The sequence below is a fragment of the Hippocampus comes genome, unplaced genomic scaffold (genome assembly GCF_001891065.2).
Source record: "Hippocampus comes isolate QL1 unplaced genomic scaffold, H_comes_QL1_v1.1 scaffold21, whole genome shotgun sequence".
NCBI classification, from domain to species: domain Eukaryota; kingdom Metazoa; phylum Chordata; class Actinopteri; order Syngnathiformes; family Syngnathidae; genus Hippocampus; species Hippocampus comes.
In genome coordinates this window covers 1,585,984-1,612,278 of record NW_017805745.1, presented here as the reverse complement: position 1 = coordinate 1,612,278, position 26,295 = coordinate 1,585,984, and the positions used below count along the sequence as shown (strand labels likewise).

Below are 26,295 nucleotides of genomic sequence, written 5' to 3'. Positions count from 1 at the left end.
CAACATTTAACACCTGCCGGCGCCCGTTCCTCCCGGAGACTCGATCCGGCCCGCGGATCGGCTCCACTTCTCTGGAGAGCCTGATTGGGTTTGATCCACGCTGCAAGCTCCAATATAAAGACACCACGACTTCTCAAAGGCGAGCAAAGTCATCCATATCAATGGTGATTGCTGGCAAGCTGAAGCATGCGTCCACAACACGTGAGAAAAAGATGGCGGCTGTCTGCAATCTACTCCGAAAGAGGAAAAACAATGCGCACAGCAGTCGACTCTAAATCGACGGTGTCATCGTCTAAAAAGAACAACACTCCACAGGAAACAAAACATCAATCTCCTGTGACAAAGAACCCACTGCGAACCCCCCCCACCCCCGCAAAAAATACGAGAATCAGAAACAAGAATCCTTTGTCAAACAAGACAAACGTAAAGTCACATCCATCCATCCCAACTGAACACCAATCCACGCTTAAACCGAAAAGCATTGCTGCTCTGGGATAGAACAACAATCTACTCTGAAGCAAACAACGATCTACCTCGAAACCCAAACAACAATTTACTCGGACGCAAAAAATTATCGACAATGGAGTCAAATCATCAACCGTGAAATCGGGCGACAATCTCCTCTGAAGAGAAAAATTGACCTTGAAATACAACAGCAATCTACACGAAAGCCAACTCGAAGTAGACCGTAAAAGACAACAACAATCTTCTTTGAAAGAGGACAACCAACGACACTGGAAAACAAAATCTAGTGTAAAACGGAACGCCAATCGACTCTGAAACAACAACAAGCGACTCTAAAGAGAATGCAATCTCATGTAAAATACAACATCAAGCTACCATCAAGACAAACGACTGCGAAACAGACCAACAATCTATTGTTTAAAAAAAAAAGCAAGATTTGACTCAGAGGGAGAACGAAATCGACTGCTCAAATGAAAAAAAAACAATCTGCGGAGAATTTGAACCACGACCTCCTTTGACTTTAACTTGAGCGAAGGCCGGCAGAGTCAGCGACATCGGCGGCCATTGCTGGCGAGTGGAGACCCTGACAGACAACAACAAAGCTGGCGACTGTCAATCACCTCACGCGGCGATGTTAGCGAGATGTCGTCGCTAATGAGATCTGAGCGTAAACATTCCGCTTTCGCAAGTGGCAACAAACCAACATGTTTTATGCATGCGATTTCTCTGCCCAGAAATGCTTCAAAAAAAAAAAAAAAAAAGAAAAATGTCTGATTTAAATGGAGTCTGCAGCTCCCGGCGTCATTAGCAGACTTTATCACTGACACTTAACGCTTTACAGCCTCGTTATCACGTCGCCTCACTTCGTGAGGGAAAAGGCAGACGATGCGCTAAAGGACTCCTACGCTTTTTTTTTTTCGTTTTAATTTTCATCAGGCGGTGGGTTGTCGCCGCGTTGAAAAAGAACCCCTCTCCCGCCCACACCCCACCAAACGCAAAAAAATTGGCGTTAGGTGTTTATTTTGAGCGTAAACATCCCCGCGTAAACAGAGCGAGAACAGTCACGTTTATGCGCCTGATGCTCGTTTGCGTTTTCTTTCCAGGTTGCATGCATTACTAAAAAATACATTTAAATCCGTCGGTAACTGCGTACAAAAGCTGAGATGTCATTCGTTTCAAACACCCGAGACAAAAACACAAACAGCATAAGAAAATAATCCGGTCTTATGTTTTAGAATTTTTTTAAGTATTAAAAGTGTAGCCTTGCCAGTTAAAGAACAAAAATGCTGTACTCGTCTTCAAAATGATTGACTGTTAATAAAGTAACACAATTATGTGATGAGATAAATCCATTTTCAAATACGAAGCCGTATGTTCTGGACACATTTTAGGAAAAAGGGCTTGATGATGCAAACGCTCGTCCCAGCACGCCTGATAATCGGCGACCGAGTGGCTGGTAAAGCAAAAGAGAGCACTTAGCGGCGGCGCTTCATCTCGCCGAGCGGGGGTCAAGACTGAGACGTGGTTGCGAGAGTCGCGGAGGAGTTGGATGAATAGGTACAATGAAGGAGGCCGCGGGCGGGGGACAAAAAAAAAAAAAAAGACGCGCGGGAGCGGATCACAGGGCGGACACATTAAAAGCAAAGAGACGGAAATGTAGCTCATTAGCTCGCCGGATCCAGCGGGCGGCCCCGGCTACGGCGCCTTTGAAGGGGGCCGACGGGCAAGATGGGCACGGTGAAGAGGAAAAGGGCCAGAAAAGACGAGGAAGGGTAATACGAGCGGGACCACGAGGAAGAGGAGAGCCAAGAGGAAGCCGAGGACAGAGAGGATGCGCAGAATAAGAAGGATGGGCAGGCAGGTGGGCAAGAGGAAAATGAGCAGGGCCAAAGGCAGAGGCAAGAGGAGGGAGCAGGAGAACACAGACCACGACAAGGACGAGGAAAGAGGGCCTGGAGAAGGAAGATCAGGACGAGGAGCTGGAGGACTGCTGGTGGGAGGACAGGGGAGGAGAACGAGAAACAGGAGGGCGAGGAGGATGAGGGGGACAAGCATGACGAGGCCAAATGGGAGGAAAAGGAGCAAAAGGAGAAGGAGGAGGAGCACTACGAGATGAGACGAGGAGCGCGAGGTGGATGAGGAGGGGGCAGAAGAAAACGAGAAAAGAAACAACACGAGAAGCCTGGGACACAATCTGACCAAAAGAATCCAAATAAAAACATCCTTGTTCATTTTTAACGAGTACACAGCGGCAGAACAAGTTGGTCGTGGTCCATTTCTGAGTGGCACAAGTGGCGCCAGGAAGCTCTTTTGGCTTTCACCTCAAAGAGAATCAAAGAGCAACTCGCCTCCCACCCCACACCCAAAAAAAAAAAACCCCAAAACACTTTTCTGACTATAAAGTTATCAATTTGGCTACTTTTTCTACGTTTTAGCATTGTGATTGCATGTTATCAATTCACCAATTCTCAGTTGAAATGCCAGAGGAACCACCGCTATATTGGTGTGCCCACTATTAGCATGTTAGCATATTATTGTTGTGTTAACGTACTCACTGTTAGCATATTATGGTTGTGTTAACCCACCCGCTGTTATCATGTTATTGTTGTGTTAGCGTACTCACTGTTAGCATGTTATGGTTTTGTAAGCGAACCAACTGTTAACATGTTGCTGTTAGTGTACCCATCCCTAGTATGTTAGCATTCGACCTATCGCGACAGGATATGATGCTTCCGCGCAGGGTGTTAGCATGCTACGTTGAAGCCACCTGCATTCGTGCACTCGCCACAGGTCCACGCAGGTGAAGGGGGGGCTGCACTGGTTCCTCCTGCAGGAGTCGGAAGAGCACCCCGGAGTGAGGCCTTGCGCGCTGATCTGCGACACGCCTTCCCGTGTACTCTGGATAGCCATCGGCAGGTGGCGACCGTTCAGACGCAGATCCCTCATGCAGCCTGCGGGGGCGAAAATTGTTCATTGAGAAAGTGAAACATGCAAGGATGTCAGTCGAGTGTAGGGATGGTTAGAAGAGCGGTTATGTGCGTGTGTGCGTGTAGTTTCTCCCCTCCTTTTCAAGGAATACATTTAACACAACTCCCGGTGTTTTTTCAGAGTCTTTTGCGGTATACATAGAAAATATTGAAACAAAACATGTTTCTACAGATGAGAAGTTTGACTCGATCGGTGCATGTTTACCAGGAAAAAAAAAATGGCTGCCTTCCATCCTTGAAAGGCTCAACACTATAACTTTAAACATCTTATTTTCAATCCTGAAGCTGCAAAAAAGACAGGCACACTCTTGTGTCGTTTGTTTGCGCCCGAGACCGGAACTACTGGGAGACGTTGGAAGTGCCGAGTAGGAGGATGCACGCGGAAAATAAGCGCTTCGCTTCTTGTGTGTTGTTCTAACATGAAACACGACTTGTGTGTGCGTGCTCGCGTGCGATGTGCGAGGCTGGCTTTTCTCAGTCGATGAATTTCACACCCAGTTTCCTCTGCAGCTTTGACCAGTCTGCTGTGACGACATTGTTTGCTTTGTTTACATTTTTCCTCCCTCGCAATTTCCAGCATCTAAATGAATGCCGAGCGTACGAGGAGCATAAGCCCAAACACGCTTTTATCTGCGCACGGACAGTTTTACTCCTGTTTTAGTCACATAAATACTACCCGAAAAAAGGATGAAGTAGCTCTGTACTTAATTTCTTCATCTCAAGAAATCGCTTTTTGGGAGGTATTCGCCATACATAGAATCAACAAAAAACAGGCCCTGACCCCCGTTTCACTGAGGCAAATGACATTTTGTAGATAGCGTACGTCAATCACGGAGTCGACCTACAGAAAAGAAGAAGCCATAGCGTCAAGCAGGGAGGCTGCCGTTTTAGTTTGAAGCGGACGTTTTTAATCACCACTATTCCATGAACAGTACTTGTCAAAGACGGTTTCCGATGGATTTCTGATGCCGCACCACTAAATTCCAAGCTCGGGAAAAACAACTTCACTGACACACAACCTCCAGTAGGTGACAGCGCTGCACAAATTTAGATCGGAGATTCGGCCAAATCGTGAGTCCGCCGGTAAGAAACGACTCCTTGTTGGGTTTTTGGAGTTTTACTTTGCCCTCTTGTGAGTTAGGATCAGGGGACGTCAATAATACTTGTCAGATGGGGGCATGTGAAGCCCTTTTGGGGATTGAGGGCTGCAGGAGTTGATTTGACTTGACGTTGACGAAATTGCTCATTTTTTTTCAATTCCTGTCATTGCATACGGGCGAAGCACGGCGGCAACATTTGACGACGAGCCGGCCTCGATATTTTTACCCGTCCAGCAGCATCAGTGTCTTAAATCCAACACAAATGGGCGCTGTTACTATGACTCACCCTGGAAGCTCTTGTTCAGGGCGGAGGGGAAAGCGTTGCCCAGCATGACCAGCGTGGGGTCGATGACGATCTCCCGGCTGCGCCCCGGCGCCCCCGTCACTTCACGTTGGCCGCCTCCGCCGTCCAGCCGCAGCGTCATCTCGTTGTCGTGGCGCTCCAGCGACACCTGGTGCCACTCGCCGTTGTCCAGGCGGTACGTGGGCACGCTCAAGTTGTAGTCGCCGTCACCGAGGTTGTAGTACACGCCCAGCAAGCCCTGACAAATCTGATTGGACAACAAGGAGCCATCGATACCATCAAAGGCTGCAGACTTGGGTCAAATAATGGACCCCAGAGTTCAAAGCAAACATGGTAAAGATAAGATATGCTTTATTTGTCCCACACTGGGGAAATTTACAGTCTACAGCAGCAAAATTGGGGGGTCGAAAGAAGAAAAACAAAGTGTTAGCATTCACAAAAATAAATATTTCAGTTTCAACGTACACAGTTCAATTAAGTCGAACATAAATATAGATATAAATAAGGTGGTCTTTACAATTTAGCTGCATTTAGCTGTTATGCTGCACGCTAATTGAATAAGCTGTTGGTTGCCTTTAAATGTTGCCTTTTGCTTCTTGTTTTGTGAAGCACATTGAGTTATCTTATGCATGAAATGCGCGAGATGAATACAGCTCCCTCACACACAGACTTGTTAAACACACACACACACACACACACACACACACACACACACACACACACACACACACACACACACACACAAACACGTACACACACATACGCACATGCAAACACATGCTAGAAGCATGAAAAAACATCTGTCCGCTTTCATTTTGAGGATAAAAAGAAGAGCAGTCGATTTTTTTGAGGACTGAACTGAACGGTTGTCCTCGTTTCAAAGTGCTTCCTCCGAATGTCCCATTGTGCATAATTTCCTTCTCCCTCCTCCTCCTCCTCCTCTCCTGCATCATCCACACAAGCAGGCAGCCGAATGACAGAGGAAGACATGAGAGAGGAGTGGGCGGCCGCCACGAAAACAGACAACGCCGCTTTGCTGCTTTATTGCGAGGAGGCAGGAGGCAGCCAAACTGTAACATGAGTGTGTGTGTGTGTGCGCGCGTGTGTGTGTGTATGTGTGTGTGTGTGTGTGTGTGTTCGGTGCCATAGCTTGGGAACATTTAATAACTGACGAGAGATTCCTTCAAAGTGCGAGGTCAACCGTGTATTCTTGGCAGAGGTGTATCACTGAAAGGGGGTAATTCATTTTTACGAGCTACTCTGCGCATGCATTCTCATTTGCATTTTTATGTGTTGTGTTTCTCGTTTTACAAATGGCGTTATATATATATATATATATATATATATATATATAAAATTGCAGTTATTAAGTGTCCCTGCTTTGTGAAAATATATCCGCAACGCTCAAGCAGTCACACTTAAAGGCTCATTTTCAAAATGTTATAGATGATTTCATAAAACAGATGCAATTAGCATCTTCAGCAAACTTCATTTGGGAGACATAACAACAACAGTTTGATGACTTGAGAAGACTTATTTTCTCCGAAACAATGATTACATTTTGAATGATAACAACAGCAACACGTTTCAAAGTTGGAGGTTTTAAAGTGAGGGTAAGGCTTGTGTTCGAAATGAAGGTTGCAAGCCAGGGTAGGGCTTCCGAGTTGAGTCGAGTGTGTGACTTGCGCAGCTCCTGCATGAGTCGCCTTCCTTCCCGCTGAAGCGGGCCGTCCTCATTCATTCCGTCTCCCTTCCTCCTCACCGTCCGCCGTCGTCGTTGGGTCCCAAAGTCTCAGCGCCGCTCATTTTCCAAGCTCGGCCGTGAACTCATTAATTCTATTTCCAATCCATTGGGCCCCCGCATTTAACCACCTGATTTTCGCCCCAATTAAAAGAAAGCCGAGCACGAGCTGGACTCCTGCCGGCTCTCTCCCCTGACACGTGTGCGTGTTTGCGTCTCATCTTGGAGGAGGCGGCGAAGAAGGTGCGGTTGACTTGAGTAAACAGTCCCGCTGCGGGGCTCTGGCCGCTGAAATGTGAAGCTGCTTTCAGAACAGGCCATCAAGCCAGGGTCAGGGTTTCAAATTTGGGCTTCAGGCCAGAGTTGGGATTGCCATTTAGAACAAAAGGCAGTTTCAAATTAGGGCCTCGAGGCAGGGTTAGATTCATGGAATGGGCTTCAGAGTCGGGTTTCAAGAGAGGACTGGAGGTTGAAACAAAGGTCTGTGTTTCAAAGTTGCCGTTACAGCCAGGGCTAGGTACGGTTTGAAAGCACGCTTATCACTTGACATGAAGGTGAAGGGTTCGGCTGTCGATTTGGAGTTTCGAGAGAGAAAGAGTTAGGCCGCGAAAGACAGAATTAGAGTCGGGCTTTTAAATAAGCGTTAGGACTTCAAGCCAAGGTTGAGGTTTCAAGCTAAGTGGTTTTGAAGGGGGATTTTCAAACCGGGGTTCGGATTTTAATGAGGGTTTCCAACGGTGTTCATTTCAAAGGAAACAAAATCTGCGAGTCGCACAACGGTTCACCAAACATTGCCGATTTGTTTGAAGGAGAATGTCAATGAAAGAAGCACCTTGAAAGAAGGATCTGGAAGGGAGCAAAAGAAGGTTTCTTGGGACGCTGGCGAGCAGTCACGATTCCACACTGCCAATGGGTAAAGTCCAGCCTCTCCTTTCTCCGGTAATTTGTGCCTTCGTCTTATTAGTGTAATGCACTTGACTTTGGAGTCAGCCAATCCTCCTTGAAGCGCCTCCAGTTGGTCCAGAATGCTGCTGCTCGCCTCTTGACTGCTACTCGTAAGAGGGAGCACATCTGGCATCTCTTCACTGGCTCCCATGTAGAGTACTTTGTGAGGTCATATGATATGGTTTTATGTTTTCAAATCTTGAAATGGCCTCGCATCACCTCATCTCTCTGAGCTCCTACCCAGCGGCTCAGGTCAGTGGATCAGACCCTATTAGAGGTCCGGAGAACTAAGCGGAGGCTCAGGGGGGACCGAGCCTCCTCCGTTCCCGGTCCCTCTCTTGGAATGAACGTTGGGCAAGGCTCCTCGCTGCCCATCCTTTACACTCGTCATTTGGATTCTTTGGCTTTTGACTCAGCATGAGACTTAATTTTTAGTCGGACTCTTTTGGTGCTTTCTACTGTCTTTGTCATACATTTATTGTTTTATTGTTTGTTGTTGTAATCTGATTTTTGCTCCTTGTACAGCACTTGGTGATACAGCGGTGGTTGCTTTCAAGTGCTCGACAAATGCAGTCGAGTTGCCCTGAGGTGGGATACATTCTCGAAGTGCGCTGACCAATTATCGATGAGGAAAATGACCCCTAACAAGCACAACTTGGACCACCGGAAACGATAAGCAGGCTTCCCTTTGTTGCCAAGTCTTACCTCCAGTCGAACGTACTCGCTTTGCTCTCTGGAGCTCAGGCTGAGCACGGTGCTGCTGTGCTTGCGGGTTCGAACCAGGATCTGCACCGCCGTCCTGCGGGCCGGCAACGGCGAGGCCAGCTGGTAGCGCACGTAGCTGTGGCCGTCGAATGAGTACTCGGGAACCTCTGCACGTTACATCCCAGGAAGGGAAAACACAGCAAAGATGGAGATGTTGTGGATGTTGTTGATGATTTTGATCCCCGCGGGTGAGTTCACGCAACACCCGCCTCTGATCTCCAAACCGTGGCAACTTCCACTTCCTCTTTCATTCTGGCACGCTTAAGAGGCCAAAGCGTCCTGCTGGGAGGCAAAATCGCACACTTGGTGGTTTGTTTTTGTCTGCTGCAAGTTCATATCAAAAAATATTTTAAAAATCACTTTTTTTAACCTCCGCCAAGGGCAAAAGCGAGTGGAAAGAGCTTTTTGTGTTTGGTTTTGTTTTTCTGCCTAACTCGAGCTGTTTTTGGAACCGACTGAAAAAAATGACTTTCAAACTTGGGCGATGCCTCCTCTGCCCTCACGTTGTTCAGGAGAACCACCGCGTGGCACAATATGAATAAAAAGGTAGCTCGAGGCAGCCTTGAGCGAAAGCGATGCGGTCAACAGGCATGCTTGCCCGCTGCAAGGTGGGCTACCGACTCGTGTGTCAAAGAATGACACTCTCGCGCTCTCCCGTGAACCATAAATGCTAATGCTACGGTGACCCCGGGCAGCGGACAAGTTCGGCCAATTCAATCTTAGAATTTTCTTCCAATCTTTTGAGTAGCCTACTCAGCTTCTTCATGGTACACTGAAGTTTTTTCCAAATATTACTTGGACGGAAAGACTTCTAGGCTTCTGTCCCCGTCCAAGTGTTTGGCCTTTGCAGAGGTCTGCAACTGTGGTGAGAAGAAAAAGTAATTATTAACACTGTGCAGCTATTCTCTAGAGAAAAAAAACGAAACAAACCCGCCCCCCCCTAACAGCAGGGTTTGAGTCTCGAATTGCAAGAACGGGCCTTTTTCTCTGTTTTGTTTCTTTGTCATTGTCTTTGATTTTCACACTTTTCTTTCCTCCCTTTGTCGTTGTCACGCTGTGGCCGCGTCTTGTCGTTTGTTTTGGAAGTGACGCCTCGCGTGTGTGATTTAGCGAGCGTTTTTCTGACTGCCAGTTGTTGTCGTCAGCGCCTCTGCCAAGCTTTGTTTCCTTCGGCGTCATGTCTTACATTCTTAACTTTGTGCTTCACTGCCGCCGATCAGTGATGAGCGCTCAATCGTTTCTGTTCCTGCTTCGACGTCCAACAACGATCTCTCAAAACTTGAATAGAACAAGTCGAGAAATGTGACCTCTCCTGCACTCTATGAATGGGGAAGCACCAAGTCCCGTCTCCGTCCTTACTGTATCCCACCAAAGAAAAACATAGAAGTGTTGCTACTTGGAACAGAGCAAACATTTGGAAGAGCTGCCGACTGAGCGGCTTATCCTTCCTTCATTCTGACCGAGCAAACGACTTGCCGCCCTCCCGACTGACCAGTTTTATTGTTTTTAGTAGTTGTATGTCAACGCATAACCTCTGACATGGTCAGCATTGGTACTTTGGAGCCGTTCAAAGGTCCGTCGTGGGACATTGTCCTTACCCTCTTCGCACTGCTGCCCGCTGTATCCGGGCACACACTGGCAGCTGAAGGAGCCCCACTCTCCATGGCAGTGTCCGCGGCGTCCGCAGGACGGGTAGCCCATGTTGACACAGCTGCCGTCGGTGGTCTGGCAGCCCGGTGAGCTGGACTGCGAGTCGGCCGGGGAGTTCAGGTCGTACAGCTGCAGGACACGGAAGACAGGCACAAAGACAAGCAAGAGAGCGGGCCGTGAAAAGCCGCGCGGCGGAGGAGGAAGGCAGACAGTTCTCAACTCTCTTTGCTGGAGTTCAGAGATTGGAGAGGCTGCTTGAAACTCAGACAGAATGATGAGAGGTCCAGAGAGAAGCCTTTCATGCAACGCCGCTTGAAGAACTCCCAAGTTCAACAAATTCAAGCCCCGACGTGGAACTTCACTTCAACACTTCCAAGCTCTCCAGTGACTCAAGTTGGGAAGAGAGAGCTTATGAAGAATTTCAATCTCGTACACTTTTCCAAAAGACTATCATGGAACATGTGGCCATTGCCTCACCGTCACAGATGCTCTGTTCCAATTTCATATTTTGTCCGCCTCAAAGTCTTGATTCAGTTTCTTGTTAGCCCCTCGACGTCATGGTGTCCACTCGGTCTCGACCCCACAAAATCAGGGTCTCGACTCAAATTGGACCCCTCTGAGCCTTGGTCTTGACTGTCTTGTCTTTAGTCCGTGTCAGTTCCTCAAAGTCCTGGCCTCAACTTCTCCAAGTCCTGCTCTCGACTCTGTCCCAACACTTGAAAGTTATCGTCTTTACTTGGTGTTGACTCTCAGAGTCACGGTCTTGACTGAACGCCCCTGAGTCTTGGGCTTGACTCAGTCTTGACTCTGTGCCAACTCTTCAAAGTTTTGGTCTTGAATTGGTCCAAACCCCCACGAAGCTGTGGCATTGACTCTGCCATGGCCACTCAAAATGTTCTGAGTCTTGACTCATCTTGAGTGTGTCTCAACCCCTCAAAGTCCATTGAGTTTTGATCTCGACCTAGTCTGAACTACTCTCAATCTTGATCGTGATTCGGTCCCCACCCTTGAACCCCACGTTCCTCTCTGTTTTGTTCTCCACTCAGTTTCCACCGTCAACCCCTGAAAATTTTGACTCAGTCTCGGTCTCCAATTGGTCTCAACCCCACCAAAACTTGGTTTCTGGTCTCAAAGACAACAATCTGTTTTAGCCATAACAGGACTAGCCAGAGGAACGTCAACCGTTTATCGTCATGGTCTTGACTCATTCTTGGTCTGTATTCTGTCTCAACTCCTCAAGCACCTTGCTCTTTGGTGAATATGGTAACCAGCAGCTGTAGAGAGGGTCGTCCAAGGTGTCCCAATAACTTCATATCCTGGTCTTTGGTCTTGGTTTTGCGTGGCTACAGAAAGCATCCAGTGAGTCAGAGTGAGTCTGCAGCATTATTACGATGACATACAAATCAGGTCGTGTGGCTTGTATGTAATGAATAAATAAATAAATAAATAAATTGATTGATAGATAGATAGACAGCTGACACTTGGATCTCGTTTCCACTAACCCTTACATGACATCTACTTTCTATGCTTTATTCTCTGTTGCTCACGTTTTTGATTTATGACTCAACATTTCCTTTCCTGGCTGCTGCTGCTGCTGGGGTTTTACGGATCAATGCCTAAGAAGTCCACAGTAGTAAGGCAGTCAACTGAAGGGGGGAAAAAAAGACACCCGAACACCCAAACAAAACAGCTGACTTCATGAAAAAGAAAGAAGAATTAAAGCAGGTCAGTTTTTGGCAGGCCTACAATGGCCACAGTTACATTGGCACTTTGTATACAGCGGTGGTTGGTTTCAAGTGCTCGAGAAATGCACTTGAGTATATTTACCATGAATTTTATGACAAATTTTACTCTTGTTTTTTCTTACACTCACCCCGCTCATTTTTTTGTAACAAATCCCATTTACTCTAGATGATTAGCACACTTTTTTTTTTACTATTTTGCAATGATTTATTTGACAAATGTCACTCCACAGTTTTTTTTTTTTTTTTTTACAACAAATGTTAAATTTTTCTACCTTTTTAGGTAGGCTGAAAAAAACGTATTTATTACGTGTCAAAATATAATGTGAGTCAAAGTATGGTTGCTGTAACTTCATTCTGGTGGCAACATTGTTGTGTAGGTGTTGTCTTTGTCCCTTTTACCTTGCTGTCCACAACGAGGTTGCGTATGCATCCCGTGAAGTGTTTGTGTTGAAGCTGAGGGTAAATGTAGGGAATGTCCTCGTTGACTCCGCCCAGCTGCAACACTTGACTTGTGTTCAGGTATCTGCAAAGTCAATATTAACAGGACTTAGCATATTATTATACAAGCCCTACAGCCGCACCAACTTTTGACTTCTTCAGGTTATTTCGAGTCATTTGGTCCGTTTCATGGCTTTGCGTTTGCGAGCAGAAATTTGAGTTTTGCGTAAGCTGCACTTACTCGAGTAAAGTGGCAATGAAAACGGCACGTCGGCAGGGAGACGAATGGGACAAGAAACAGTCAAACACAAATACAAAATGAGAATTCTCGCAAAGAGTCGCTGTGGGCCACAGCTCGCTGACTAATTGGACAACAAGTCTCGGGCTTCTGATGTCACTCACAAGGCCACACCCCTTCGTCATACAAGTTCCAAACACAAATACAAAATGAGAATTCTCGCAAAGAGCCGCTGTGGGCCACAGCTCGCGCCCGACGCTCACGCGCTGACTAATTGGACAACAAGACTCGGGCTTCTGATGTCACTCACAATGCCACACCCCTTCGTCATACAAGTTGGACAGTAAATACACTATGGGAGGCGTACCTGTCGGTGTTGGGCGTGGTGCCGGTCACTTCGCAGGACGAGTATTTCTTTTTTGAGACAGGCTGCGTTTATTCAGCCAAAAGTCTCCAAACAATTCACACCCCTTCCTCCCTCAAAAAAAAAAAAAAAAAAACAAAATCCAAGACTGATGTCACCACTGCGTACGTCTGGCTTTTAAATCTGAGTTCCAAGCCCGAATTAGGGCATTCAAATCAAGGCTAGAGTTTCAAATTCAGGTGGATTTCAAAATATGGTTGCAAGACAGCATGAAGGAAGGATTTTTGAAGGAAGGATTCACAGCAGGGTTTGGGTCGCAAAACAAGGGTTGGGCTCTCAAGACAGAATTGGGACTTCAATCAAAGCTGAGGCTTTCAGATTAGCGCCTCACGTTGGGCTTTTGAGTGAGAGAGTATGGGCCAATATTATGGCTTCAAGACATAGTTGGGGTTTCAAATGAGGACTTTAAAGGGAGAAGGTTTTACATCTGTGTTTTAAAATATGACGGGGATTTTGCGCCGTGGTGAGTGAGGGCTTCCAGGGGAAATATTTGATGCTGAGGTTTCCAGACAGGTTCAATCTGACAAGACTTGAAGCCCTCATGTCACAAACAGCACTGTAAGAGTTAGGATTGATCGAAAAACACATTAAATCAATGTCACTGGTTATCGATGATTTTTAATATTTATACAAAAGGCCATCGAGTAATTAATAATAATGACGTTTCTGCATTTCAACACTCGTTCATATGCCCATAGCTGCAATTTAGTTGTATCAGTGCTTGTTTGCAGAAAATAAGCAAAACAGGCGGCGCAACAAAGGCATCTGAATAAATACAAATGTTACAAAAGACTTCCCTTTTTTTTAAATCCACCTGCCCTTCTTGAGCCGTAACCATGGCAACTGGGAACAAAACCCAGCCTTTTAAACACTTGACATCAATTAAAGACTCCGCAACACACGACAGTACTTTAGGTTCTACTCTGAGACAGAGACAAAAGGACTGAGGAGTTATCCATTTAAAGTGAGGTGTTGATTTTTTTTCATGACTTCCACAAGAGTGTTCACGGTCATTTGTATAGTGCAAACACGCACCACCTGATATGTGTTTACTGAGGAGATGTTAATATGAAGCGAGGAATTTGATTTGTTATGAATGGGGAGTGGGGGGGAGTCAAAATTAAACACCCTACTTCTTTCAATCGTTGCCCATGGTATTAAGTACTAGGAGTTGATTTGAAATAAGGCATTTTTTGACTAGGAGGCCTTCATTCGTACAAATGTTTGTGTAAAAGTCCATTTTTACTGACTCCTTGTGTCTATATGTGGCGAGACATTTTTTTTTTTTTTTTGCAAAGGGCAAACTAATGAATACCTCAAATAGTTGCAACGACAGCATGAGGAGTTTATTTGAACTCAGGGGTCTGTTGGAGAAGAGGCCTTTATCGGAGGAACGCTTTTGTAAGGGCGATCTATTTGAGGTGAGGCGTGTATTAACTGATGAATAGAAAAGTCTTGATTAAAAAAAAAAAAATGAACAAAAAAACCTTATCTCCTGAGGGGAGTTTGTTTCCTCAACTGCCAAGAGAGGACCAGGCGTTTCATTGGAAGTAAGGTGTCGAAACCAACTCTGGTGTCGTCACTCTACACCCAGAGAAATCGCGGCAGGGCTTTTATGGATTTCTTTCTTTATTTTCATCACAGTCCCACGGCTTCTCATCTGTTTTTTTTTTCTTTTTTTTTTAAACAGTGTGGCATTTATTTGAGGTGAGGCATGCATTTTTTTTGGGAATAAAACATAACATTTATATGAAGCAACCATCTATTTGATAGTGGGCCATTGACAAACGAATCTATAGGGGCGATGTCAGATGAGGTATCTGAGGCAAGAGGTTAATTTTTAGTGACTGGAAAAAGTGTTTTTTTTTGTTTTGTTTTGTTTTTAAGGCACCCATTTGAGAGGAGGCTAGTATTTGTACAAATGCTTGTGTAAAGGATAAGATGGAGAGGGGATATACAGCAAGTGAGATGAGACAATGATGATCTCCTGAGTGGAATTAGGCAAGTGGCATACTTCCGCAAATAATACCCTTGGGGATTTGTTTACTCAACTGCTGAGCCAGGACTCTGGTTCACTTCAAGTAAGTCGTCGATGGTGCTAAAGGCTTCACTTTTTTTTTTTTTTAACTGCCAAATGACTAAATTGTCGGCAAGGAAGACAAATGAAGTGAGAGCAGCATCTTTGTGGTGTCGAAAAGTAAAATCTCAACTCATTAAGTGTCGCTTGAGGGAACAGTTTCGGTGCGCTAATTTAGTCAAAGCCATGTCCTGATTGGCTGCTGGGAGACGAGTGAAAAAAAGACCCTCCGGGTTGCCTCAAAAGAAATCAAAGCGAACCGGAAAAAAAACAAAAAAAAAACATGAAAATGAGGCCAGGCAAGCGGTGCGTGGCATTGGGCCTCGGAGGTGAACAGCTGTCCTCCTGTCCCATGACTTGATTGGATGATAATTGAATTTTTCCTGGCTGACGTTATTATCGAATGACCTCAGAAGTCGTGAGGTTATTGAGGAGGATTCGATTTCAGGTGAAGCAGTTATTACACAACTGATGATTAATTCTGGCGTCAGGCATCTTTTAGACGTGAGGTGTTAATTTCCTCACGCATGAATCATTTTGTTTAGCGTGTCATGAAGAAGTCTTTGAAGGGGCTTGCTGGAGGTGTTCGTTTCATGAAAGGGGGTTCGTTTAGTCAAATATTTGAGGTGAAGTGTCTATCGGAGAGGGGGGCTTCATTTGTACAAATATTTGGGTGAGAGTGGACCTGCAATTGAATCATAGGCAAGGGGATCTGCTCAAGCAAAAAAACTGTATTTGTTTTCAATAAGCTGCCCATTAGACGGGAGGACTTTATTTGTAGAAATTCTTGTGTAAAATTCGAGCTGCAAACTTGTTTTCCTTTTCCTCAGGAGGTTTCTGTCTATTTTCATCTTTTACGCGTAATTGGATCACGGCTAGGGGCATTGAAATACGCGGCATATTTGAAGAAAAACATCTATTGGAGAGGAGGATTGGAGCATTCCTCCCATCACTCGCCTCGATGGGACGCTAATTGAAACCTCCCACGCTGGGAAAATGACAAGAGGTCGCCTTCGCGCGGGCAGCAAGGCAATTAAAAAAAAACGGGCTTTGAAGGGTGACGTACCTGCAATGAGAAATGTGATGCAAATTACTCAGCGCAAATTGACTCCAGCCAATGGGAGCCGTTGGGGGGGAAAAAAAAAGAAGTCCGGTACCGGTTAGTGGTTGAATTTGAGCCGACGATGACTGTCGCTAGTATCACGGAGCCTCTGAAGCGCTGGTGAAGGGTTTGGGCTGGAATTATGCCAAGCACAAAAAAAACAAACAAAAAAAAAAAACCTCGGGTGAAAGTTGTGCTCCGCTTCTATTGCAGGTCAGGCTCATGGCACAATTCGACACGTTTCAAGGCAACTGAATTCATCATTTAATTAAACGTACATTAATTCATTTAAATGTGAAATGATTGTGAAATAAGGGCCCCCAACAATGAAGGCAATTGACTATTTAATGAGGCCTTTGGAAGTTTGAAGACGTTTGATTGACTTTTCTGATCTGTTGGGGTTGTTTTTATGTTATGTCATTTGTCTTATTATATTGTGTTTTGATTTCAGAATTTTGTTTTCATTTCTGTTTTTTTATTTTGTATAGTGGGATTTATTTCATGGCCTTTTGAATTGATTCGATTTTGAATTTGTTGGTCTGCTTTGAGTCTTTTGAATTGTGAGAAATGTCCTCGACTGCTTGAAAGACCATACAGGGAACAAAGAGGAGTGTCTCACTCAAGGACTCTTCAACACCTTCGACACAGCAGGAAAAATGTATATCAAACAAAACATTCATTCAGTTTGCTAACTCCAAACCAGGATCCACATCCCTGATCGGATGCAGTTTTGAATTTTCTCGGAAAAAACAGATGGGCAGCAGGCTCATATATTTAGTTTTGCTTATGTTCAGTGATAACCGTAGACTGGAAAATGAATTTCAAATGTTTCTAAAACTCGTCTGAAGTCAAGACTTATAATGACGTGTGGAAGTATAGCTAGCAGTAATAAATAACTGACTCGTTGGCGTGAGAATGTGCAAGTGAGCTGGCGATGGTGATGGTGAGGGGTATATCGTTGATGGAAAAACTGAAAAGTATAGGACCAAGTAAAGACCCCTGTGGAATACCTTTTGAGAAAAGCCCCTCTTGCCTCATTGACTGTGTGCCAGGTAGAATGGAACGATGAACAGAATCAAATGCCTTTGCCGGCTCCCTCCAAAACAGCAGCACAGTATTGCCTGCTATATCCTCCTAACAGAGATGCTGGAGGGGGGAGTCGGCTGTTTATTCGACACCAGGGCAATCGCCATTTAGTCGATGCCTCATATGACATGACCAACATTTGAGCACTCTCCAGAATTCTGCTGAGGATGTCAAGCCGGTCCACTGTTCCACGGCTGGGACAAAAAGGACATTGAATTGAATTGAATACAACATTATTGTCAAATGCGCTGTATTACATACAGCACAGATGAAATTGATCAGATGAGATCGCTCCACCGTCGGTGGTTCACTTCATTTGACTCCATTAAAAGCGCATCGTCTTATGAATACCCCGTAAGCCCACCGAGTGATTTAAGCTGTTGACATTTTCACATGATGAAATGGCCCCGACGAGCCTTCTTGCTCTGTCATCTCAAGAAGCCATGACGACACGTTTTATGACATTGTGTTTTTACCCACTGGATCCGTACTTCAGATCAGAGACTGGACATTATTTTTTTTTGGATCTAGCGGTGCGACCCACCTTGCTGTTGCTGCGGATGTCCAGTCGATGCCAGCGTCGGTCGGCCACATTGATGTTGCCAGGCAACTGTAGCACCACCGTGCCGGAGCCGTGGTTGATTTTGAGCGTGGGGGTCCCACTGATTAGCTCTGAGTGGAGAAGGTGAGGAAAAATGGGGTCAGCTCCTTTCCAATGAGTACATTCGCAAAGCACTGATTAATAATTTGTGCATACAGTCAACCCCCCCATTTATGGAGAGTGAAATATTTTGAATATGCATGCTAAAAATCGGCAACATAGAGAGATTGTGTCAAAACGTTTGTTTTAAATCGTTTTACCCCTCCCGCACACTTTAAACACCTACTGATGCATATTTTTAAACTGATTTCTTCGCATCTGTTCTCACTTACTGTATGCTGTCAACAAATTGAGAGAGTATTGTACAATATAATTTTGAGGGAAGGAAAAGAAGATTTGCTCACCGTCTCCATATCAGTGGCAAAGTGTGCTCACTTCAAACTGTTTATTTCTGTTTACTGTAAAACTCATAAAATAAAAAGAATACTTAAACAGTAAAATGTACAAACACACGCACACACACACACACACACACACACACACACACACACACACACACACACTGTGTGTGTAAAACTATGTAAAAAAAAAAAAAAAACATGATTGCGAAATAATCTGACGCGCACGGTAAATTGGTATCTAGCGGCGGTTCGGTGCCTACTATTCAAAGGTGTTACCGGGCGCTCTCTTTGCGGAAACCAACATGTTAACCAAATATCCTCATTCGTCGTGGCCTCCCTGTGACTGACATTTTCCGTCTGCGTGCGCCGTTTATTTTTCCTCCCGCTGAGCCGCATCACCGTTGTTCTTTTCCACTCTGTCCGTGCTCCCGACTTACTCAAATGGGAAATTAAAAGTTAATGAAGTGTTGCAAACCTCGCCGCCGCCAGTGGTACTAGTGAGCTCGATGCAAGAGGGGGAGACAGGAGGATGCATGTTGTCTGGTCGCTACAAATCACAGAAGGGATTTAGGTCTTACTGTTCGCATCAACTCTGGTAATCCAGGGATGGTAGCGGAGCTAGACAGGTGCTTGGTCTCAGAGTGCGGAAATTCATTCTTCGGTAGATAGCTTGATTGGCTGGTTGATTTAGGTTTGAGGATGGCTGGTAGGTAGTGGATTGAAAGGTACTATGTCGGTCGGCCGGCCGGCCGTTCGGTTGTCAGTGTTTGGGTAGCTGGGTCGGTAGGCAGTTATGGTCCATCACTTGCGTTTATTATACGTCGGCGTTTGGGTAGGTAGATGGTAAACTGCTAGCTGGTTGGTTGGCTAGTTGGCTGGATTGTTGGGTTGGTAGTTGGGTAGGTTGGTGGTTTGTTGGTCCACAAGTTGTTTGGTTGATGGGCATGGAGGGCGTCGGTTATGGATGGATGACTGGGTAGGTCGGTGGATAGTTGGGTCGATAAAAAGGTAGGCAGGAAGATAGACGGGGGTGGGCTGGCAAGCTGGCCAAGTGGATAGTAGGTACAGTAAGTAGAGAAGTAGGTAGGCGGAGGGTAGTTGGTTGCTTGTTAGGGTCGGTTGGTGGTTGCAGTATGATCAGTCAGTTGTCTTTATAGGCGGGCTGTTATGTGGTTCGACGGAGAGATAGGTGAGTGGTTGGCTGGCAAGTTTTTTCAGGTGATTGGGTTGCTTGATGGTTGGCTGATCGTTCAGTTGGGTTGGGAAGTCGAGGTAAGTCGGTGGTTAACTGATCGGTCGGTAATTACGGTTGGTCGTACATCTTGACAAGTGGGTGGATTGGTGGATACATAGAGAGGGAGGTAGGTTGGTGGTTGGGTAGGCATGTCAGTACTGTCATTTGTTCAATTGAGAGATAGGTTGGTTGGTTTGTTGGTTGTTGGTCCATCGGGTTGGTAGACATTGCATGCTCGATATAAATCCTTGATGTTGTCATGGAAATACAACTAACGGGAACAGTTGCTGCCTGATATGCTCAGTTCACCTGGCACCAGTCACATTGACTGTAAAAAAAAAAAACAAAAAAACAAAAAAAAAAAAAACATACTGTCCTTATTTTGTCCATATACAATATCTTACTTTTCCAGGGTGTGGATACATAGAGAGGGAGGTAGGTTGGTGGTTGGGTAGGCATGTCAGTACTCTGTCGGTTGTTCAATTGAGAGATAGGTTGGTTGGTTGGTTGGTCCATCAGGTTGGTTGACATTGCATGCTCGATATAACTCCTTGATGTTGTCATGGAAATACAACTAACGGAAACAGTTGCTGCCTGATATGCTGAGTTCACCTGGCACCAGTCGTATTGACTGTAAAAAAAAAACAAAAAACATACTGTCCTTATTTTGTCCTTACACAATATCTTACTTTTCCACGGTTTTTTTTTGTTTGTTTTCCAGTTGAAAGATACAAAAAGACTAACCTCTAGCTAAGCATGAGGCAAAGTGCACTGACCGCTATTAACTCTGTTGCCCAACTTCTGACTTTTCTTGCACTTGCCGCCTTTCTCCAAACACACAGAAGATTCTTCGATCCTGTCTTTTCCGCCACTCTACGGCATCGCTTTTATGAGCTGGCCTATCGCAACATGAAAAGCTTCCAAAGCGCGCGTGAAGATCAATTCGAGGTCTCGCCGGCTGGATGGAGAGCTCTTCAATGCCGTCTCCTGACTCAGTTGAGTCACCTTTCTAACTTCTTTTCATAACACTGCGCAGCGAGTGGCAGAAAGGGAACGAATAAAAGCGGCAGAGTGGTGGCCAAATAGAAGATTTCATTTGTTCGAGCGGAAAGTCGGTGCACAGCAGATGAGGCAAGATTCTGTTCTTAGTGGACGAACGTGCATGGGTGCTTGAGTGGTTTGAGTGGGTAGATAAGTCATTGGTTGATTGACAGGTCAGTAGGTAGCGAGGTCGTCGGGGTGTTCGGTGGTAGGTTGGTTGAGTCGATGTTTGGTCGGTCAGGTAGGTGAGTGGTTGGTTGAGAAGGCAGGTTGGTCCGTTGGTCATTTGGTCCGGGTGGTTCGTGGGTTGTTGCTGAATTTGGAGCACAAAATCACCTGGTGATGGCCTCGGGATTCACCAGAGCCAAGAAGAGAAGCAAAAAGCGTGCAGACAACGACAATCATCAACCACACTCTAAGGACTCGCATAAAGAGTGTCTTCAGTGAATCACGGCTGTGCGTTTTGGTAAAAAAAAAAAAAAAAAAGAAAATGAAGACAAGTCACAAACACTTTCCTTAATCAGCATACATTTTGGTTATCTTTGATTTACAATTGAGCGTTGCCAACAAACTACAGCAAAGTTCCTGGAGTGAACCTAAACAGATAGCTCAACTCTTTCAGGGCATCTCAGATCATGTCAAAGTGAATCAGTGAGTCTCCCCCGCCTACAGTACATCAGTCAACGATACTGTTGTCCCCCCCAACCCGCACCCAATTAAAAAAAAAAAATCTCAGTAGGTTGTGGTCGCTGTGACTGTGAGGCACATTTTAATTGCCGCAGTTTGGCCCCCGGTTGCGGCGACAAATTCTTTGGTAATTATGGCCTCCTGACACAGGCGCTTCCTGTGACAAAAGATCAAACCGACGTTCCAGACAAATGTGGCGAGAATGAATTCATAATGGAACCACAGAGATAAGACAAAAAAAAAAAAATGATGGAGCGCTGCTGTAATTCAAATGGGCCTCGCTCTGATATTGTTGCAAGGCAGAAAAAAAAGAAAAAAAAACAATATAAAGAGCTTGTTAAATTATGGCAAAAAGACTGAAGAACGTGTGGAGTGCAAATGTTGAAGAGCGCTTCAATCAGCCGCCTCTTAACAAGATTGAAAAAGTCGGCGGGGCGCGGACCTTTTCAAATTTTGATGTCAGAGCTTGCTCACTTCTTTCGTTCCAGAGAAAAGCCAGTCAGCGCTAGTCAGAGAGGATTACCGCGAGTTGGCTCGTTGGAAAGATAAGGAATTAGGCGGTGTAGGCGGATGCGAAGGTACGGCATCGGCATCGTCGGGAGGTATGCGTGTTTGTTTGGAGGGTCGGAAGGCAGCTCAGGACGTATGAAGAAAATAGGAAGGAAGGAGGGGCGGACAGCTACGGAGGTCGATGAAGGAGGCTTGTTTGCTCGCTGAGTAGGTAGATGATCATGTAGGTAGGTTGGTACAGTAAGTAAGTAAGTTGGCAGGCAGTTGTGTCAGTGGATTGGTAAGCAGGTAGGTACTCTACGTAGGGAAGTTATTATATGTCAGGAACTGCGGTTTATTTTATTTGCTAGGTGGGCTGTGCAGTTACAGACATCGGGAGGGAGTTTTGTGGGTAGGTAGGGAGGTCGAAGTCAGGACATCCATCAGTCAGTCAATTACTCACTTAGCTAGGCAGCCAGTGAGGTAGTTAGCCAGTTAGCTAGGTAGACAGTTCGCCAGTTCGTCCGTCCGTCGGTCAATAAGTCGCCGTAATCCATTATGTTATATTTCACGCATTGTATGTATGCAACAAAGTATGTACAAAGTCATTTTGATCCAGGCTGAATCTTCTTGTGCTTTTCACGCTCGAGTCACGGTCTGCAATGCGCACCCACTCAACGACGTTCTAATGGGAATCGCTTTTATTTCGGGTGCCTTCATGTGAGTACAAGACCTCGCTGCGTTTGATTAGCGAGTCACCAAATGGATTACCAATCAATCCAAGATGGCTGCCTGAGCTTCAATGGGAGGACGGTGTGCTTGAAGATGAGTGTTTTTTTTTTGTTTTTTGTTTTTTTAATGCCGCTTTAAGACGCAGTTCACATTCTGGTCAATGGAAGCAACTGGTAGAAGAGTCTGCCTTCTCTCCATTGTCATTTGAAGGCATCTCTTTTCTGAGCTTAATGAGGTCATGTTGCATTCACTGACCTCGGTTTCGCCTCTTCTTGTACTTTTCACGCTCGAGTCACGGTCTGCAATGCGCACCCACACTCAACGACGTTCTAATGGGAATCGCTTTTATTTCGGGTGCCTTCATGTGAGTACAAGACCTCGCTGCGTTTGATTAGCGAGTCACCAAATGGATTACCAATCAATCCAAGATGGCTGCCTGAGCTTCAATGGGAGGACGGCGTGCTTGAAGATGAGTGGTTTTTTTTTTTTGGTTGTTTTTTTTTTAATGCCGCTTTAAGACGCAGTTCACATTATGGTCAATGGAAGCAACTGGTAAAAGAGTCTGCCTTCTCTTCATTGTCATTTGAAGGCATCTCTTTTCTGAGCTTAATGAGGTCATGTTGCATTCACTGACCTCGGTTTCGCCTCATATTGCAGCAGGCCAACACAATCACTTTTCCTCCCGCTTCCTTTCATGTTTCCGTCACTTTAATTAATTTGAGGATTGAGGGATTCGACGGACAATGTGCACGACTGCAGATTTTGAGCCACAGCTTTCATTCATCGGGAAGAGCTTTGGTTCTGCAAGGATTCAAATGGCTTTGTAGCTTCGAGCTCACTTGAATCTCTCATATTCATTTGATGTCGTGTGATTCACTCATTGACCGCCACCGACGCTGATATTGGTCAACTTGAATCCGACCGTTTACTGCCGCCGCCGAATGTATTGGTCAAGTACCTTTTTGAACAAGTGCGTGTGGAGGAGGGTGTCGCCTAGCCGGTCTCTGCCGTGAGTCAGTGCCACTTACGGTGAATTTCTTATTTCAATGATTGTTTTGCTTCCAAAACACTTTGTCACCCTCACTTTTATTGTTTTAAGGTGTCACCACTGAACTGGGGAGAAGCATATGAGCACTTATGTTAATTTCCATTTTCTTTTCACAAACAGCTCCTTTTCGCCACTTTTTTGGGTCGGTAACCGGTGTTGTGGGTGTACTTACTCAAGGACGCAAAAAGTCCGCTCTTTGTTTTTGTGGGTAGGGCGCCGCTTATATAATCACAGAACAATATTCCGCAGATCTCCATCAGTCGCACTGCTCGAAGACAGCTGGCGATACTTCCGCGAAAGGCAAGGCAGGGTTTTTTTGCCTTTGAATTCGGCTACCTCCTCCATTTTTCCTTCAGATCTCAGTCAAAATCAACAGGGCTCTCAAAACCAAGAACCCAAAATTCAAAAGCCATTCCTTCAAATTTCACAGCCCTGTTTGAACATTTCAAACCTGCATGTTTTTGGAATGTGGGAGGAAACCGGGGTAAACCCACTCAGGCACAGGGAGAACACAGGAAGGTCAGTGCCCGGATTCGAACCCTGGACCTTTGTACTGTGAGACAGACAGTAACCAGTATTTTGAAGACCTTTTCTAGCATACATCTCCTTTCGCACACAAACTTCAATATACAAAACAAAATGAAGTGTGAAATGACTTTCATCCATTTCCACACAAATGCACATTTGACAATATTTTTCTGTTGCACACACTAACACGCGCACACATAGACACACACACACACACACACACACACACACACACACACACACACACACACACACACACACACACACACACACACACACACACACACACACACGCACACGCACACACGCACACACACACACACACACGCACACGCATGCTTATAATAGGATTGTATTTGTTACAAGGCAGAATGTTAGGTGCACGTGGGCTCGTGTATGTGAGCTCGTCCATGTGCGTGCATGCATCTGTGTGTGCATGTCTCTGTGTGTGTGTGTTTGGGTGTGTGTGTGTGTGCGCGTCTGTGTGTGTGTGTGCGAGAATTAAATGCAGTGAAATGAGTGTCAGCTTAGCCCAAATGAAAAATCCTAATCCCCCGCTTGGTGGAGAGCAAAAGGGAATTAAAGCTCCAAAAAATGAATTTCACGTCAAAGAACAGACTTTCATTTTCTGGGCTGAGCAGCAACAGAGAAGAGTGGGCCGATCTACTTTCATGTCGTTCATTGCCACGCTTTGGTTGATGGTTTGAATACCACATGTGCAATTTGCTGCCGTTTCAGATGATAAAGTTTATTTTTCCATTTTCAAAATTGTATCTGTTTTCTACACTGTTTCTCCTCAGAGACACACACACACACACAAACACACACACACTTACCTATCCATCTGTCTGTGTGTGTGAGGGGAAGCGGTCTAGAAAACAGATACACACGCCTCACAAAATCGGACCGGGACATTGAGTGGTGGATTCAAGGAGCAAATACCTGTTGTGAATTTTGCCGTGAAGCTCCTCGTTTGAGAACAGCAACGTGAGCAAAAAGTTCGGAAACGTTTAACAGTTGGACATGTGCGTTCAAAAGCGTTTAGACGGTGCCATTAAGTTCACCTGGAAAGGTTTGAATGCATTTCAGGCTCGTTCTGAAATGTCACCCGAATGGCAAATGGTTCCCAAACTATTCCGAGAGATCGATCTAGAAATGATGTGATTCTGCACACAGCCATGATGGCCAGCGCTTCGATCGTCAATGCCTCTGTGATCCAGATGCTCCCCACCTGACCCCCAGGCCTTCCCACCCCCTTCGGGTCCTACCGAGGGCCATGAAGTCCTCGTGGTCCCAGGCCTGCAGCTGCGCCAGGGGCCCGCTGTAGAGCAGCAGGCCGTCCGGCACCTCGGTGATGAACTCCAGCGAGATGTGGCTCTCGAAGCACGGCGTCATGGGAGGAAACCAGGCGTAGCCGTTGCCGTGGAAACTGTGCTTGTTCTGCTGGCACTCGGGACCCTCCAACTGGGCAGGGCACTGGCACCTGGACAAAAGGGGGGGGGGGGCGCGGGTTACTCCAGTCTCTCAAGGGACAGACGTGAATGACGACGCAGCTTTTGGAGCCTTCTTTCGTGGGTGTGGCCATTTTGGAGTTGCGCAACTTTTGTGCCGTTTCAGGTATTCCCCACAACACTGAGCTCTACTGGAAGAGATGCGGCGTCATGCAAAGAGAAGAAGGTGCCCAATCCCCAAGCGTGTGTCCTGAACAAGGTTATCAGGAAACGAAAAAAAAGATGACTGAAAAAAAAAGAAAGAATAAACGTTTTCACAAAATGAAACCAAAAATGGTTTTAAAAAAAAAAACAAGACAAAAATTACATTGATAAACCGAACTAAAAGTAACGAGAAACAGAGTCAAAATGTCCGTGTTTGTCAATGAATACTTTGCGGGTTCATTGGAGCTGTCTTCATGATGGCATTTCTGTACAGAAGGAAGGAAGGTCAAACAGTTCATTTGGAATTGAGATATACTCCATATATTTCAAAAAAGCAAAACTAATAGTAAAACTTTGGAAAAAAAAATCATAATTTAAAAAAAAGAATAAAATTGCTCTAAAAATGAATGTGAATCCGAAGTCAATCCTGTGGTCCAATCTCTCTGGACCGTACAATTGAGATATACTCCATATATTTCAAAAAAGCAAAGCTAATACTAAAACTTTGGAAAAAAAATAGTAATTTAAAAAACAGAAGAAAATTGCTCTAAAAATGAATGTGAATCCGAAACACCAAAGTCAATCCTGTGGTCCAATCTCTCTGGACCGTATCCCGACGCCTCCTTATCCAGCGGCGGTGAACTTCTTTTTGACACTTTCTGTCGTTCTTTTGCTTTGAATTATTTGATGCATAACGTCTCTCAGTCCGCCACGCTCGCTTTTTTCGCTTCCTCCGCGGTCTTTTCCTCATCTTACTCGTCTTTGCAATTTTCTCCATCCGCCGCTGACGAGCCGCGTCTCCTCCCTTGCCT

General features: G+C 45.5%; 1 protein-coding gene across 1 annotated transcript in view; it reads right to left on the bottom strand.

The window, feature by feature from the left end:
- Nucleotides 1-26,295, bottom strand: part of LOC109524513 (neural-cadherin) — a 203,442-nt gene that overhangs the window by 11,372 nt on the left and 165,775 nt on the right. The window contains exons 28-35 of the mRNA XM_019884446.1: nt 25,097-25,311; nt 17,585-17,739; nt 12,746-12,807; nt 12,102-12,225; nt 9,906-10,086; nt 8,248-8,414; nt 4,839-5,103; nt 3,233-3,416 (exon numbers count right to left, since the gene is read on the bottom strand). Coding sequence (XP_019740005.1) covers nt 3,233-3,416; nt 4,839-5,103; nt 8,248-8,414; nt 9,906-10,086; nt 12,102-12,225; nt 12,746-12,807; nt 17,585-17,739; nt 25,097-25,311 — 1,353 coding nt within the window. The remainder of the gene's footprint in view (nt 1-3,232; nt 3,417-4,838; nt 5,104-8,247; nt 8,415-9,905; nt 10,087-12,101; nt 12,226-12,745; nt 12,808-17,584; nt 17,740-25,096; nt 25,312-26,295) is intronic.